Source organism: Rhamphochromis longiceps, linkage group LG2 (genome assembly GCF_057381845.1).
Source record: "Rhamphochromis longiceps isolate RC_006_pf linkage group LG2, R_longiceps_female_GT1.1, whole genome shotgun sequence".
Lineage (NCBI taxonomy): Eukaryota > Metazoa > Chordata > Actinopteri > Cichliformes > Cichlidae > Rhamphochromis > Rhamphochromis longiceps.
The window spans coordinates 6,152,397-6,170,265 of record NC_140558.1 but is presented as its reverse complement, the minus strand read 5'-3'; the positions used below and the strand labels follow the sequence as shown (position 1 = coordinate 6,170,265).

Sequence of the window (17,869 nt, the reverse complement as noted above, 5' to 3'; positions counted from 1 at the left end):
CAACCCATCTCCATCTGCAGTTAAGCTTCTCTCCGCCAAAGAAACAACTGTCATTTTTGCTTCACATGCAGTTTCATACAATGAAACTTTTTAAAGAAAAAATATAAACACCACTGAGTCTTAAGAGCCTATTTTCTCCATTCTTTACTCTGACATAATACATACACATACTTCTCTGTAGCTACAGGTAGGTCCATAACTTGTTGGACAAAGACACCGTTTTTGTAGTTTTTCACCATTTAGTTGTACACCACCTCAGTCGATTTTAAATCAATCAAGATGTGATTGGATTTCGGCTTTAATCCAAGGGGTTTTACAAAAGATTTGTATTGGCTGTTTAGCAATCAATTTTTAGACGTGGTCCCTATTTTTAGAATTTCATCATTAATTGGGAAATTGACTGGAAATGTAATTTCATGTTCAGGTGAGACCTATTTCCTTCTTATTTCTTGACAAATGAAGCAGGTTTGGGCCTTGTAGCTTTTCAATGTAAATCTAAAACGAAGCCCACAGAGATGTCAGTGCAAGTGAGGGAGGCCATCGTTCAGCTGAAAAAATGAATCTGTCAGAGAGAGCGGTTGCCAAAGAGAAAAGCATTGACAAGGAGAGAAACACCTCAAAGCATACCATATTATCTGTCAAGGTGGAGACAATATTGTAGCATGGGCACGTATGGCTGCCAGTTTATTGAGGTTGTGACTGCAACAGGACAAATTCTGAGGTGCACAGGTGTAGGGATGGGTATCGTTTAGGTTTTATCCGATACCGGTGCCAAATCGGTACTTTTGAAACTGTGCCGGTGCTTAAACGGTGCTCAAACCGGTGCTTAAAGAATGGAGAACACAAACTTTGTCCAAAAACCTCTCATGTTCAGCTGTTTTGTTTTTTTTTTTTGTAAAAAGATAACAATGTTAGCCTTTTCTGCAGCTATGGGGCATATATGGTATCACTCTTGGCTGGAAGCAGTGCTTAAACAATGGAAAAAAAACACAAACTTTGTCCAAAAACCTCTCATGTTCAGCTGTTTTGTTTTGTTTTTGTAAAAAGATAACAATGTTAGCCTTTTCTGCAGCTATGGGGCATATATGGTATCACTCTTGGCTGGAAGCAGTGCTTAAACAATGGAAAAAAAACACAAACTTTGTCCAAAAACCTCTCATGTTTAACTGTTTCCCACTTTTTCTTTGGTCATTTTAGCCTTTTTGTCCAGGGTGAAGGGAGTATCTGCCATCAAACAAGAGGACAGCCGCATGTAGCTATGATGATGTTTGCTAGTTCACCTTACATGCATTAATGTAATAACGTGGTTAGCCTACTCAACGTAAATTACACACGGACAACATTAAGCTACTCACGCAGAGAAGAACGGCTGCTGCTGCATCATCATCCTCATCATTTCTGCTACACTGGCAGGGCTAGGGGCCAGGACTCTATTCTTCGGGTTTTTGGGGGATGTTGCTCCGGTCCGATAACTGGCAACCCACCCAACGTGCACAGTGTGAGGTCTCGTAGCAAGCTATCAAATACGGCGCATTTCTCGGCTTTTAAAAAAAACGCTATGCGTCGCCAGGTGTTTCATCGGATTCGAGGTGTTACCTCCTTTGACAGTATCACAGTATCAGCTTAAAGCACTTGTTGCTGCTGAGTTTGCATCTTTTACTGTGAAGTACAGCCAGACTTTTGACCGCTTCGCCTTGGACATTTTTAATCGGTAGCTCTGCTCTAACTGAACGTACGTACCTGGCCCCGCCTACTATCCTGGGAAACGTAAAATGATTGGCTAGAAGTGTATCACAGCTCAGGGGAAAAAAGCACCGAAATAAAGCACCGAAATGTGCGCTTCTTTTCGGTCTGGTTACTACCGTTTATATATAAAATGGCTATACATGGCAAAATAAATCCTTTGAATTAAAGCTGAGAATCTGCACTTCAATCTGCACTTCACACCACTACAGAAAAAACACATGTCTTTGTCCAAACAACTTATGGACCAAACTTTATCTTTCAAACAGAAACAGATGTTTTTCAGTGAGGCTGTATTAACTAGATGGCAGATTTGCACTTTGAAATAATATTTATTTTCTTTAAGTAAACAGTCTTTAAAATGTCAAAAGCTCAAAATAAAGTAAGTATTTCTTCAGTGCACACCTGTAAGTACATAGTTTATTTAACATGTTGAACACGTTGGACTGCAGCTCAGTAGACAGGTCATTTTTATAAAACTTTATCATTCATTTTTCACTAGTTAAATGGGTTCTGGATTCTACTTTTATGAAGTGAAACTTGTTTCAGCTTAGACCTTGTTGCCATCTAGAAACACAAGCAGGTAGGTTGATATTTGTTTCAACATCCTTAATAAATCCCAGGTATATGCACAAACAGCTTATGAATGCAAGCAGACATAGGAAATATATATTCAAGCAAATCTATGAGAAAGTAAAAAACGTGTGCACAGACTGACACATAAAATGGCACACACATACACATTATGAGCACATTATAAAGAGAAGAGCAGCTGCACAGTAAACACAATCCACAAATTTTGTTTAAAAATCAGGAGACTCATTAAGGCCATTAAGAAGAGACTATTAAGGGTATGAGATGATTTTTGCATGCCACAATATAATTTGCTTCTTCCATTAGGAGCATTATACTGGTTTAATGAAGTTTGGAATGCTGAGCAAGCATGTCATGGTTGCACTGATTTCATCTTACACCTGTGCATACAAGTAATCCTCTAAAACAAACAAAAGACATCAGAGTTATAGTTTCTGGACAAGAAATATCATGTGGTCTTCATCTCCAGGCTATGTGGAATTATTCCAAAATCAGATTTTCTGAGAGCACTTCAATATTTTACCTAAAAATTAAGTTAAATGGGAAAGTAACTCAAGAGCACTGTTTCTGTTTGCACATACAAGCAATTATTTGTTGGACCTCAGTTAAGTGATCCTGTGGAGCCTATAAAATGATGTGCTGGCATATCACTTCATGTTTACGGTGATGTACATTTGTGACAGACATTGTAGAGAACTAATGATATAAAATGTGACAAAATAAGTTAAATGATGTGTCTCTCTATATTAGTATAAAGATATAACATAAGAGAGCTGGCCCAAAGTACCAGGTGTGGAATTCTGTACTCATCCATCAGCACACATGCAAGGACACACAAAAATGTGCACATATGTGCACACTTGTTCAAATACACACCTGTGTTGCACACACATAACGCAAAGTTTTGTGAAGCTCTCCTTTGGTTCAGAGCCTGACGCATTTATCTTGGCACACCTTGACATTTTTGCAACGGTGGTAATCAGATTTGTGGCCATGCTCCCGTTATCATCTAGGTCCTGGAATATTGTACTTCTGTTGATGTATGTTGCTGTACTAAGGGGCTACAGTGTTTGTTTATTTTCTTGTTGTTTTTCTTTTTCTCATTGTAGTCAGAGCAGATGTTACTCACTTGATGTCATGAAAGAAAAAAAAGAAAAATGTAATTGCCTTGACATGTTTCAAAGGTCATCGCTTTGACAGACAGTTAGGCAAAAGAAACGGCACAAAGGGAAAGAGAACAATATAAATGTAAAAGGACAATTCAGTATTCGTGCATTGGTGACAACTGGAAGTATAACAGACAGTGTAGATGCCTTTCAAATATATGTCGGTTGCAGATAATATGATAACTATGATAACTGTTTTGTTTTTGTTTGTTTGTCTTTTTATGATGTAGTTAAAGGCAGTGAGTGAAAAATAATACAATTATTTACTGTCTGACTTGGATGGCAATATAATCCATCCATCCATCCATCCATCCATCTTCATCCGCTTTGTCCGGGGCCGGGTCGCGGGGGCAGCAGCCTAAGCAAAGAGGCCCAGACCTCCCTCTCCCCAGCCACCTCCTCCAGCTTGTCCGGGGGAATACCAAGGCGTTCCCAGGCCAGCCGAGAGATATAATCTCTCCAGCGTGTCCTGGGTCTGCCCCGGGGCCTCCTCCCGGTGGGACATGCCTGGAACACCTCACCCAGGAGGCACCCAGGGGGCATCCTTGTCAGATGCCCGAACCACCTCAGCTGGCTCCTTTCGATGTGGAACTGCTAATTTATATTGGATGGCAATATAAATTAGCAGTAAATTATTTAAGTTATGTCACTAGAGATGGAAAAACAGTATTACTTTAAAGGTGTAAAATTACAGTTACAAAACAAGATGGTGTCTGTTCATGGAGATGATTTGTTGAAGTTCAAACCCAGCATCAGAAAGGGGGAAAAAGGGAGATATAAGTGGCCAAGCTGACTGGCCACATTCAAAATGTGAGTATTTCACAAACTGCTGATCTACTATGATTTTCCCACACAACCGTCTCTACCAAGTCTGAAAGGAAGGCAAAATATCCAGCGAGCTACATCTTTCTGGGCATAAACACCTCATTTATGCCAGAGATCAGGTGAGAATGGCCAAACTGCCTCAAGCTGATAGGAAGGCAACAGCAACTCAAACATGAAGCTGATGGTCTAATGCAGCAGAAGAACGAACCAGGTGCCAAACCTGTTAGCTAATCTCAGGAAAGTAGGGATAGAATTCGTAAAGGGTCACCAAAATTTAGATGGTAGGGTCATAGTTCGGTCTAAACAACTTGATGGAGTGGATTCATTCTGTTATCTTTAATAGTTCAGGCTGAAGAAGTGGTTTAACTGTCTGGTTGATATTTTCTTACCACACTTTGATCTCCTTATTATGAAATGGGCATCACTGAAACGCCACAGCCCACCTGAGTATTGTTGTTAACCATGTCCATCCCTTTATGATCACAGTGTATCCATTTTCTCATAACTCCTTTTCCAGCAGATAATACACCAGTTTCTGGTTTCTTGAACACGACATTGAGTTCACTGTGATCAAATGGCCTCTACAGTCACCAGATCTCTATCCAGCAGAGCATCTTTGGGATTCACCGGAATATTCATCAAAAGATTCAGTGATGTGAGCCAACAAACCTGCAGCCCAGTTCCAAAGGTAGAAGGGCCCAAACCAGTACTATCAGCTTTAACTTTCAACATAAATTTTTATATAATGTAATAAAAAATCTAAATCTGGACAATAACTCGGTAAAAAAGATAATATTAACTTGTTGCTCTGTAATCTTTAATATATTTCACTCTGTGGGAGCACAAATCTCTGCAGATACATGTTGCTTTTATAGATCCTGAGGAAAGAGAGAGGATAAGAGGCTGAGAGCTTCACATACTCTGCATCCCTTGGAGCCAATGTGCAAGAACAGCTACAGATTTTAATACACATTATTGCTGAGTGCTGCTTTTTTTAAAGGACGGCATGTCTGTACACTTGGCTGGAGAGTGTGGAGTCTATCTATTTTTATCTGGGCCCACAGAAGGGTTTCTGGGTGGTAAAACTGCCGCGCAAACAAGTTGGTGCAATTATGAAAGCAAGCCATGCAGAAAATCGTTTGACAATATTGGAAATTGTTGTTGAAATTCAGCCAGATCAGACACCTTCGATGAACAGAGTAAAGCTGCAGGTAAGCCACTTAACCCACAAATGGCAGTGAGATTTAACCTGGGCAGAGAGTACAGCATCATGCATGTGCAAGGAGACAAGCAATTTAATGCAAAATTTGTCAAATTATAATATAGTATTCTTTTTCTCCTATTTGCAACAGATTTTTTATTATTATTCAACTTTACAACAAACAGGCTGAATGAAAATTCAAACAATGAAAATTTCTCTGGATCAATTAAATTCAGCTGAACAATTAGTATCTTTTAGCGTATCTCAGTAAATGTTAAATTAAAGCCTGCAGCCCAGAAACATGTCCTTGTGTTTGTGCAGGCGCAACAACGGTACGCTGCCGCCCTCAAGTGAAAAATAAAAGAAATCGCTCTTTCTATGAATGTGCAATACATATAGTGCACTGCCAGAAACACGTTACTGTTTGTGTTCCGTGTCCTTTTTTAATTTATGCACGACGATTTATTACGTTTGAAATTGTCCCATAGGAGAATATGAGACTTTAAAAATCTCCTAATCTCTTCTGCAGTTTCACCACAATTTCTTGTTTACAATAGCAATGTTTTTATATTTATATATTCATTTATTCATTTTTAGAAAAAAGAATCAGTATGTTATTACCGTTTATGCGAAGTATTTGAAATATTATAAGGTAGGGAACAGGTGCAGAAGCTGTATAACTGATAGTCCACAAGTTATATAATAAGAATTTTAAAAAGTACCTAAAAAGTACCAAAGGTAGCCATAATTATTATTTAGAAGAGCCATATACAGATAAATTTGGATGGTAATTATTGATACACTGATGTGCATGCATCTCGTTAACGTTTTAGCTGTTTCTGATTTTAATAAGCCTGCTTACTGCATATATTTCTGGGTACCAATGAATGCACAGCTACTCCACAGAGTGTTTCTTTACTTTATCTACTCATGTTTGGTTTATTTATTTGTTTCTATTCTTATTCACGCCCTTTAATATATGCATAGACATCGCAGGGCTGGGAGGAAGAGCATATTAAGAATTTATTCACTAAAAGGAAAAAAATAACAAACCTCTTCAAGGGATGACGATAGAGTGGGAAGGAATTAATTATAAAGCAAATACATACTTACATAATCCCCTAATATATATTCATGTCTATGTACATGTTGTTTTCATAAAGAAGGACACTGCTATGAAAAATAGGTTAATGTACCTTTAATGCATCAAGTTCCGGGTACAAGCCGTGCCGCACATGCGCAAAATTGAATGTTGTGGCGGGGAACGATCACGACAACAAAACTTTTGGACTGTTGACGCACAGTTTGACTTTATATCTTGAAATAGAAAATGGTTGAAGGGCCGGGATGCACATTAAACGGAGAGAAAATCCGCTTAAAAGTCCAGAAAGGACAGAAAGTAAAAGCGATCAGAGGCAGTCTGACAACATCAGCCGTAAGTAACCTTGTGAGACTGTATGTCACGGTGGAACAAGTTATGTAGTAAATTTGGCGTGTAGGCTAGCCACCTAGCTGTTATTAAAGAAGATCAAAGACAGCCTTCGTCTGTGCTTTTTTTCTGCTAACTGGCTTATATCCCTGTACAGAAAAACAGCTCCGAGACAAACGCCTTCCCCTGTTTTTATGGTTGTCAGTACAGCGGAGTGGAAACCCTGGGAAAGGAGCTCTTCATGTACTTTGGTCTACGTGCTTTAAGGTAAGCGAACAACTTTTCTTTTCTTTTGCTTTCTGTTTGTATAAATGTCTAGACATTTTCTGTCATTATCAACCGACTGTATGTGCACCGGAGTCTGGAGGGATGTCACCAATGAATGCTGCATTCAGTGTTTTTGAAAACTGTGACATCTGGGATTTTCTTTTCAAAGTGAAGCACATTTTTCTGAATAAGCCGATTAGCTTTCTGCTCTTTGATTCAATATTTGAGTCATCCCACTGTAAGCAAAATATGTATAATTTGCAATATGAATCTATTTATATGATCATGCACTACTCTCATAAACAGTTTAAAAGATGGACATAGCTACTGTGCTGTCACCTAAGGTTTCTGAAGATCGTATCAAGATGAGTGTTTGTGCTGTCACGATCTTGGTGTTTTGAAACCCAATATGATGCGTGAGTGGGGCGGGTCTGATTGTGAAACCCCACGTTCACTGGCTAACAACTTGTCAATCATAAATCGTTAGCCAAAATACACATAGTGTGACCAAAAGTTACAAAGTAGGCTTATTATTTATTTATTTATTTGTTTGTTTTAATTTAATATGATCCAAACAGAGCGACTGAGCCTGTGAACTAAGCAGGAAAGTGTTTACAGTGGTCATATTCTAGATGTCAATAGGACTGGAGTTATTTTTGCAACTACCAGAGCCACCCCCAGGTGGCTATTAAAAAAAACAAAAAACAAGTGCAGGTTTAAGGCACTCCAGCAATGGTTTCATTTTTTTCAAACCCAGAAGCTATGTCCATCTTTTCCTATCTGAGTTTCTAAAAAGAGCAGTCATAAAGTCTACAATTCTAATCAGTTCGTAGGAGGCTCGGGTTAACTTACAGCTTTTATAAGTACTACAAAAATGTATTTTTTTTTGTGGCAGTAAAAGCTAAGCTATTTGTTCCCTTGTATTAAAGCCAGTTATTGGTTGGTTTATGTGTTTTGTGTTTGTACACAGCACAGTGTTCAAATCTTCAGTTGTGTTTTTACCTTTTGCCAATAATGGTGATAAGGAGAAATAGTCAATATGGATAATTTTGTTAAGTATGTTTGTATGTATTTATTTATTTAATCAAAAAAAACTAGAACCAAGTGGTTTTTGGTTATTTAGTGAATAGAATAGAATAGAATAGAAAAACATCCAGATTTTCAATCAGACCAATGCAAAAAACGACAGTGGTTGCAGTAGTGTAATTTGGAGAGATAGCAACTACAACAGATATTACTGCATCTACAGGAACATATTCATTCATATAATGCCACCCTAACTGTGCTCATATTATTTTTTTTAAATGAAAATGTTATTTTGAATAATCATCATTGGACAGATAGATTCATATCTATGTAAATGAACTAGTGAGCTTTGTTGTGCAAGGCAATGACACCTTGCACGATAAGTTTCCAAGGGTAGAGTTTCCATCCACAAGACCATGATCCTGTGATCGAGTGTCGAGTGTAAAATGAATCGAGACATGCTGTCTTTAAATGAAGTTTGCCTTTTTTTTTTCTTTGTCTTCCTTGCTTTCATCCTCTAGAGTTCACTTTGGTATGAATGGATCAATGCGTATAAACCCTGCTGAGAGGAGGGATAGGAAGGACTCCACTCCTGTGCTGGAAATACACCTTACTGACGACACCGTGTGCTTCTTTGACAGCACAGTGGAAATAAGGTAACAGGGACACCAGCCCAGCCTAGATAGATTGAGGTGACAGGAGTTCACCTTGGGCTATGAGTCTCATTGAGTGAGTATGTCCTACATTAGGCTGTGTCTGAAGACAGTGGCCGTTGTTGCATGAAAAACGCAGCCTTTTTGGCTCAGCATTTGTCCCGACCATTGTCTGTAAGGTCCTGTTGTAATGCTCAGCAGTCAGACCCACATTTTTTTTTGTTCTGTGTGAAGGTTTCACCTATGTTACTCCATCCCATAACAAACACACCTTACAGAATATATGAAAGAAACAATTTTGAAAAGTGTAACCTTGAGAGCGCCAGTTGACCCCGTGGCACACTTCCAATAACTGTCGCTATATATTTTCTGCCTTTTTCCATTACTACAACTGTGTATTTGCAGGTTAACAGAAGACTGTGAGCAGAGGGTTAGGGCCATGGAGAGTCTGGATGTATGCTCCTCCAAGTTCAGCTTCTCCCACTCAGAGGAAGCAGTGAGGAGCCAGAGTAGCAGGATGCTTTGCGACGTTCTCCTTGACCAAGCCGTCATGCCGGGAGTCGGCAACATCATTAAAAACGAAGCCCTGTTTGACTCTGGCCTCCACCCAGCCGTGAAGGTATGGAAAAGATGATAGATTGTGTTCAGCAGAGGAATACAAAACTCTCACAGAAAAAGTTTAAGCCCTTGTATTATTGAGTGATGTATTGCAATGAGGTGGGTAAAATAGGGAAAAGACAAACAAGCACATTGCAGCACAGATATGCCTTTCCCTCTGTGCCTTTTGAAAATGGAAATATTTTTTACTTTCATGAATGTACATGGTCCTTATTGCAACCCGAGCCGGCTTTTCTCGATGATTTATAGCATATATTTATCCTAAAACATGAATAAAATATTTTCTAATCCTGATCTGGAAATGATATCACATGAACTGTGAAGGATTCAATACGTCACATGGCTCTTTGGGAATATTTTTTTGGTAGGCAAACTATACAAGAAAGGTGTAATTTTTGAGTGGCCTATTTATTGCAGGTAAAAGAACTTCATAGGATGAATACTTCTATTACTCAAACATTACTAGGGGCTCCAATCTGAAATGAATTTTTGCCCTCCTTAGAAAGTTTTAGATAGGATATGAGAATATAGCACACTGAAGCAAAACATTAATCTAGGACTTTTGGCCCCTTCTTCTTCTGGGACCACTGAATCTTTATGAGCTTCTCCTCTATTACCAAGCCCCTAGGAGTCCTGAAAGATCAACAAGTACTGTTTTTATACACTGTCTGAGCCAGAGACAGCTTCTTGGTGGCTGGCTATTTTTCCCATTACATCAATTTAAAACAGTCTTTCTCATTCCCATCTGGTGCTTTATTGTTTATGTGCTTGTAGTATTGATTTTGATTGTGAAGTGCTATTTGTCTCTGTTTTAAAATGAAAGGCTACACAAATAAGGTTTTGTCTCCTTTTTGTGAACTGTAACTAAATGTGCTCTGTCATTTTTAGGTTCAGCAGCTGACAGATGAACAGATTCACCATTTGGTGAAAATGACTCGTGATTTTACTCTTCTGTTTTACAAGGTTAGGCATAAATCACAAGTTGGTCTTTTGGATCTGAATGGGATCTGTATGGGTTTATGTTGATCTGCGCACATTTAAATTGGGTATTTAGCTGCTACCTCATTTAGAGTCACTTGCGAGAATAGATTAACTAAAAATCCTGTTTTGCCAGGAAAGGAGAGCAAAAGCCAAAGCCCCACTACCTAGAGAACAGAAAAAACAAATATTGCTTTCTATACATAACAGAGAAGTGAGGAAGGGTAATCTTTTTCTGTTTTCTTTATCCTCATACTTTTATTTCTTCTTGTGTGCCCTCCTCATCTCTGTCAGTGTCGCAAATCTGGCTCTCCCCTCTACAAACATTACAAAGTCTACAAGCGTTCCCAGTGCGGCCAGTGTTTTCATGTCATCACAGTCTGTCGGCTTGGAGATAACGGAAGGATGACTTACTTCTGCGAGCATTGTCAAGAAGGAGATCCCAGCAGAGTGAACATAAGGTACAAACCCTTGTAGACCTTTATGACTGAGCAGGTATTATTCTTCTACAGGCTGCTCCTTTGAAGGCTGTAAAAATATCCGCCACCAATTATGTTTTAACTAAGATGGAGATTAAAAATGTACCTTGTTTTTTCTCAACAATGCAGTGCATCCTTCTTATCAGTGATATCCATACAGGGATTAGTACCCATTTACACAAGGGATCACCACAGTGGATTATCTGCCTCCATCTTACCCTGTCCCTAGCATCCTCCTCTGTCACCCCAAACCTCTTTATGTCTTCCTTCACTACATCCCTGAATCTTATAAGTTGTCTTCCTGTTTCCATCCTGTCTGGCAGCTCCATATTCAATATCCTTTAACAAATATTTTCACTGTCCCTCCTTTACACATGTTCAAACCATCTCAGCCTTGCCTTTCTGGTTTGGTCACCAGTACACTCAACCTGAGCTTTTTCTAAACCTGTCCAGTCGGGCTGTGCGATATGACCAAAATCTCATATCCCGATATATGAATTCTATCGTCCGATAACGATATAAATCACAAAAATGTAACATTTTCTGTAAATTCTGTGAATCTCGGGCAGCTCGTCTTGCGGGAAGTGTTTCCAGCTGGGCGTCATGTAGCTGGAGTCGAGTGTTTTAACAGATGCATGAAACGATACATTTTTAGACATAAGTTGTAACAGCCGCCGTTTTCTTTGTGAGTATTTATTACACGGCGTGCTGCGGGGAAAAGCCTGTTCTAACGTTTGAGTCTAAGGTTTATTTTTTAGCACCTGGCGGCTCTTTGTTAATTCTCATCCGTAAATAATCTGCTCTTTCACGTGATTCAGTTTATTTTGGAAAGTCTCAACAGGATCTTGAGCTTTATTGTGAAAGGTTTATGTGGAACATAAACAAGCAGACACGCGATGCTGTTACCGTTGTTGTTGCTAACGACAACGCATAAAAACAGGTGCTTGTCCGTTCGTAGTGTGGTTATATAAAATATAAGAGAAAGAGAGAACTTTAAGAAATTAATATAGCCACTTCAGTGACCATCAAAATGATGAAAAAATATTGCTGTAAACAGTTTATTTTGCGACACCACGAAACAAACGATAGTGTAAAATGAAACGATAGACGTTTTTATATCGTCATCCGATATATATCGTTATATCAAACAGCCCTACTGTCCAGTCTGGTCATCCCCAGTGAAGATCTTCATTGGGATGTGTTTTTGTTACCACCTCTCTCCAAATCAGACATAATAGCAAAGCATAGCTTTTTAAATTCTGTTACACATCACTGATTTGCCACTAAAACTCATCTGCATCCACCTGCACTCTCTTCTTCACCTCCATTGTTTTGCACGGTTGACCTCATATATTTAAACTCATTCACCTTCACAATTTCATCTCATTACACATGCATCCTGTCTTGCTTCAAATGACATTCATTTCTCTTCTCTCTAGAGCATACCTCCACCTCTGCAGGTTCTTTTCCACCTGCTTTTTACTCTCGCTACAGATCACAATGTCATCTACGAACATCATAGTCCACAGAGACTCCTGCCTAGCCTCATATGTCAACCTTTCCATCACTATTACAAACAAGAAGGGACTTGGAGATGATCCCTGATGTATTCCCACCCCCACCTTAAGCCCATCTGTCACTCCCACGGCACACCACACAACTGTCTATCTGCCCTCATACATGTTTGTCACCACCCTCAGATGCTTATCTGCTACTCCCGACTACCTCCCTGCACTACCACAGTCCCTCTCTTGACACCCTATGGAATGCTTTAATTCCACAAAGACATCGTGCAACTCTGACCTTCTCTTCACTTCAATGGCATCAACACTCTCAAAGCAAACATTACACCTGTTGTTGTCTTTCTTAGCATGAAGCCTTACTGCTGCTCATTGATTATCACCTTTTACTAACCTAGCTTGAACAACTTATTTTCATATCTTTGTAGAATGGCCTGTCAACTTTATCCCTCTGTAGTTACTACAGCTCTGCACAGCATACTACCTTCATTAAGCTGCACATTTCCATCATCTTTACTTACATATAAGATGAACTTAATTCTATTCTCTGTTCTGTGAGGCTCACCACAACAGTCCCAGTTTTTCTTGCCCACTCCTGCAAAAAGACTTCTAGTCTTATAGAATTCTCTGGGAAAACCTAATTTTAGGACATACTGGGAAAAAGAAATCAATAAAAATCTTTTGTATAAATGTTGGTTATATTATGTTTGAAAATGTAGGACTATCTGTCTTTCGAAAGAGCATCCTCATCGCCTTTTGGAATAACGATCGAAAAACATGGTGTGGCCACTAAACACTAAATAGCCGCTGAATAGATTTACAACAAAAAGCGCTGGACTAATGAATGGAATAATAAGCAAACAGTGAAATATACTGAACTACATAAAAAGTTCACAGATAAATGGCTGTTTAAACACATTCGACTACAGGTGGTTTTGATGAATGGGATACTTGAGTCCGTTGGATAGGTTTTTGGTGGTGCATCGGATGAAAAAGGTTTGGAACTTGGGAGTCTAAGAACTATGAGTGGAAATATTCCAGTGATAGAATAAAGCGACAATTCCTCTTCTGTTACAAAATATGTACCTTTTGTATTTAAAATGCTAACACACTAACTTATTAAACATATATGGGCAGTAAAGAAACCAACATAGTAAAGCTAGGTGTCATTTTTCAGTCTTTTCATAAAGTTCCAAAGCTCTTTAGATAATATGTTCAAATTTAGAGAGGCCATCTTTGCAGGCAGATGGGCTTGGCAGGGAGTGGGAAGTGTTATGAGGGAAATTAATGCGCATATAAGGCTGTGTTTGCCAGACAGGGCACAGGCTCAACACCTCCTGGGCTGTGTTTGAGCAAAGCTTTGCGAGGGGTTAGAGTCTAAAGCCCTTACAACGCATTACACAGCTGATGAAGCAATCTGTGAGAAGTTTCCTGAAAGCCGCCGCTACTTTGCTCCTCCATGACTGTTGGCGCTGCAGATTTACCCTCTTGTCAAACATAGTCTAGCTTCATGTCAGAGCACTATCATGTACGCTTGGAGCAATTATATAAAACACATTTCATTCTTGCCTGTTTTCTCCTCTGCTTGAACTGTAATTATTTGCCTAGGTAAAAGTTTCATAGGTGTCTACATGGTTTATATCTTAATATATTACAACTGCTGTTGTAATTGGGTGACTACATTTCTGAACAGAATTGATCAGAATCGTGTTTATTTGTGCAGACAATCCCAAAAAATATGATAATTTAGGAATTATTTTACTGCTGAAAAGTTACATATATCTAAATAAAGTGACACTTACTTTTGAAAGTATAATATAGCTACGCTGGCATTTTATGGCCAATTATACATGAAATCATAATGCACCTTCATATCAAGTGTTAGTCATTTCCATCTCACAAAGTTAAAGGGGAAAAAAAGACTGTCACATATTTATCCAAGAACCTTTTCAAAAAAGTCAAACAAAAACCAGGAAACTAGGTACATAAGTATATCATTATCATCATCATTAACATCATTATCTCCCACTCATGACTGATACAGGGGTCTCTTTTGACCTCCCATTATTTCTTAAATAAGAAGCTAATTGAAATCGCTCTTTCAAGCAACCATTTTAGATTGTTATTGTCTCAATAATGTTCATTATGTCATTAAACAAAAGATGCTAGAGTCTCCAGGATACAGGACAATAAGGAAACAAAATGGGCTGATTCTGAATTCCACCTTAAATCTTATAATGACTGAAGGTGACTTTCTGCTTTAAAAAAACAAACTAAAAAAAACGTTCCCCCATGAGCCATTGTGATAACACATAATGGCTATCATTTGATCCAAAAATCTTTTCTTTATTAAATTAAATGAGCTACCCAGTCTAAAACCTTTCTGAAACTCATGAAGAACTCATCTTCATACTCATTTCACATTTAACTTCATAATGTACAGTGCTTAACAAATGTATTAATAAACCCTTCATAATAACCCACATTTAAGAAATCGATCATGTCAAAATCTCTGAGAAGTCAGAAATTAATCAAGAATAACATTCAACCATTAAAACTATTTTTTCTGTTCAGGGATGCAATTAAATAATTGTAATCTAAACTATAATAATTTTCCCCCACTTTTTAGTAAAACAGTAAATTTGACAATTCATGGATAATAAAATTTTTTTATTTGAAATAAAAATTTCTTTTCATTAAAAATGTTGCACATACATGGCCTAACCATTACAGAAGCATTAAAAAAAGGGGGGGATTACCAATACTGCTAATTTAAAGTAGCTGTAGCATAAATCTTACACTGGGTGGTGATCTAATAAATGTCATAAGCAAATGGTAAATGGTAAATGGCCTGCATTTGTATAGCGCTTTTCTAGTCCATAGGACCCCAAAGCGCTTTACACTACATTCAGTCATCCACCCATTCACACACACATTCACACACTGGCGATAGCAAGCTACATTGTAGCCACAGTTGCCCTGGGGCGCACTGACAAAGGCGAGGCTGCCGGACACAGGCGCCACCGGGCCCTCTGACCACCACCACAAGCACAACGTATATAGACTATAAAATAGAAACTAACAGAACAGTAGGATATTATCACAATGCTGATACAGTATAATTGCTATTCTTAACATTTTGGAATATAATGAATGTTGCAATGAATTTTTTAACTGCTAATTGTGTCCCCAAAGTTAAACTGTCAGTATCTGTTTTGGGGTTAACTTGGCATTTACGTATTTCTGATAATATAGCAATTAACAAGGACAAATCATTGAAAATTAAACATCAAGCAACTGTTGCTGTCTACATAAAAGAAATTCCCATTTAACAGAAATTTACATTTAACCATTACATTTGCATTCAACAACCCTGCTGTTTTTAACTGAATAATAGCTTAAACAGTAATATCTTCACCAATCTGTCTAAGAGTGATTGCAGTCAGTCCAAGTCAGACTGTGACAGGTTTGTTTTTGTTTTTTTACATTTTTTTGTAGATACAAGGAGGTTATTTTCCTGTTTTTATTGGTGCGACTGGTCCATTATTTTGCTCTGAATTAGGAGGTAGCTTTGTCAAACTAAGTGTGTCCAGTGTTAATGTTTTTTTTCAGTTATACAATATATGGCAATGCTATGCTGCATCTATCCCACCCCTATTCTAAACTATATACAACACAATATATTTACTTTTAATTTTTAACCACTTTAGAGAGCTAATAATTCCAATTATTCTCAACATGTGGAACAGTAACATTAATAATACAAATGTGACTCACATTTAGTAATGTAGTAAATGTATGTCTGTGGAAACGCCACATTTTTGCACAATAAAATTCGCAGCAGCAGAAGTACATTATAATCATCACCGTTGCCCTGCTTTGTTTATTTAGTAAGCTTCCAGTCCGAAACAGCCTGATTGGTTGGGCCTGCAACAGAACCAGTGATAATGTGGCTAAGAAAGAGGAAGAGGACTGGGCCTGTCAGCTCTGCACACTCATCAACCAGCCAGCAGCAACAGCGTGTGATGCCTGCCTCACTCCAAGACCCAAGGGTAAGTGAAATGTTCTGTCTTCATAGTCACTCAATTGGAGCGAATAAAATGTCTTTGCTAACAAGAGATAAAACAGTAGCTATAGTTTTGCTGTTTAGCTGAATGATATCTTGTACAGTTAGACAGCGATGCTTAAGCACTTTTCAGAAAAAGATGGAAAATGGCAGAGTGACACTGCAGCGAGGCGACGCAGCTTCTCTGTGTGTGTTTGTATGTTGCAGTACGGATAATGAGCATGTCTGTCAGTTGGCCATTTAGTGTCTGCAAGAAATGTCCTTGTAGTGTCACTGTTGCTGCATAAAGCTACAGTTGAAGGGTTTAAGGGTTAGTTTGTATTTTGTATACAGTCCAGTTTTCTTAATTAATAGCTGATTGAACAACTGAATAGCTGTTAACCCGAGGTTGTGCTGAGCTTCAAGGACATGGACACGTTGCTATGATGGCTTCACTGTGTACCCTTAAATTGTTTTCCTTTTTTGTAATATTTTATTTGAATTAAGACTACCGAGTCTTTTTATGTTAATCATTACCAGAACAAACCCCTTTAGTCCAGTGGTATTAGATAGTAAAATATTTCCCATTTTGGGAGGATGGGAGTGGGATTTGAATCCTTAAGTCCAATATAATCATCTGAGTTTTAACAAGGTTTAAAGGCTACGTCACATATGTCAGCGTCCATCTGGACTGTTTAAAAGATGCGTGTGAGTAAGTGAGAATAGTGGTGACATTTTGAGGTTGATTTAAATGAATAACAGACACTTATTTCTCCATGGAAAGCTGACTGAGCACACTCGCTCTTTCAGTAATACCCTGATTTGCATATGTACAGTTATACATTTGCAACGGACCCCTGTGCATATCCTCTGAATCAGTTGGGGGTTAAGGGCTTTGCTCATGGCCACTTTAATGGTAGCTTTTGAGGGACTGGAGAGTGATATTTATTCACAGTTCCTTGTTAATGACTGTTATGTCAGGCTCCATAGTCCATTACTGAAAACATTTTTAAAGCTTTTGATACGGTGGTTCATTTTGCATGAGGGCATTTTCAGCACCACATATTGTGTGACATTTCATTTGACTACACAGCACGGCAATATACTGCCCACTGATAAATGATACGGCAAGCTAACCACTTAAAACTAACAACAACCTGCATTTTATGGGTGCAGTCGGTGCATCAGAATGAGCTGCAGCTGCTGAACATGAATTGAGTTTCTCTCTGTGGCTCCATCTCCCCAGTCCACACAGATGACATTAGCGTTGAAGCATCACCCTTCACTGCTGATTTGATTAAATACCCCTGCACTGCCTTCAAGAA

At 38.5% G+C, this 17,869-nt stretch overlaps 1 protein-coding gene and 1 long non-coding RNA gene across 2 annotated transcripts in view; both read left to right on the top strand.

The window, feature by feature from the left end:
* Positions 1 to 17,869, top strand: part of LOC146676873 (uncharacterized) — a 313,285-nt gene that overhangs the window by 279,247 nt on the left and 16,169 nt on the right. The window lies entirely within an intron of this gene.
* The window catches only part of neil3 (nei-like DNA glycosylase 3), a 12,460-nt gene continuing 1,365 nt past the window's right edge, over positions 6,775 to 17,869 (top strand). The window contains exons 1-8 of the mRNA XM_085415970.1: positions 6,775 to 6,964; positions 7,116 to 7,225; positions 8,773 to 8,907; positions 9,310 to 9,523; positions 10,411 to 10,485; positions 10,795 to 10,961; positions 16,391 to 16,551; positions 17,791 to 17,869. The exon at positions 17,791 to 17,869 is cut by the window's right edge and continues 336 nt beyond it. Of these exons, the coding sequence (XP_085272096.1) occupies positions 6,860 to 6,964; positions 7,116 to 7,225; positions 8,773 to 8,907; positions 9,310 to 9,523; positions 10,411 to 10,485; positions 10,795 to 10,961; positions 16,391 to 16,551; positions 17,791 to 17,869 (1,046 nt within the window). The 5' untranslated portion in view covers positions 6,775 to 6,859. The remainder of the gene's footprint in view (positions 6,965 to 7,115; positions 7,226 to 8,772; positions 8,908 to 9,309; positions 9,524 to 10,410; positions 10,486 to 10,794; positions 10,962 to 16,390; positions 16,552 to 17,790) is intronic.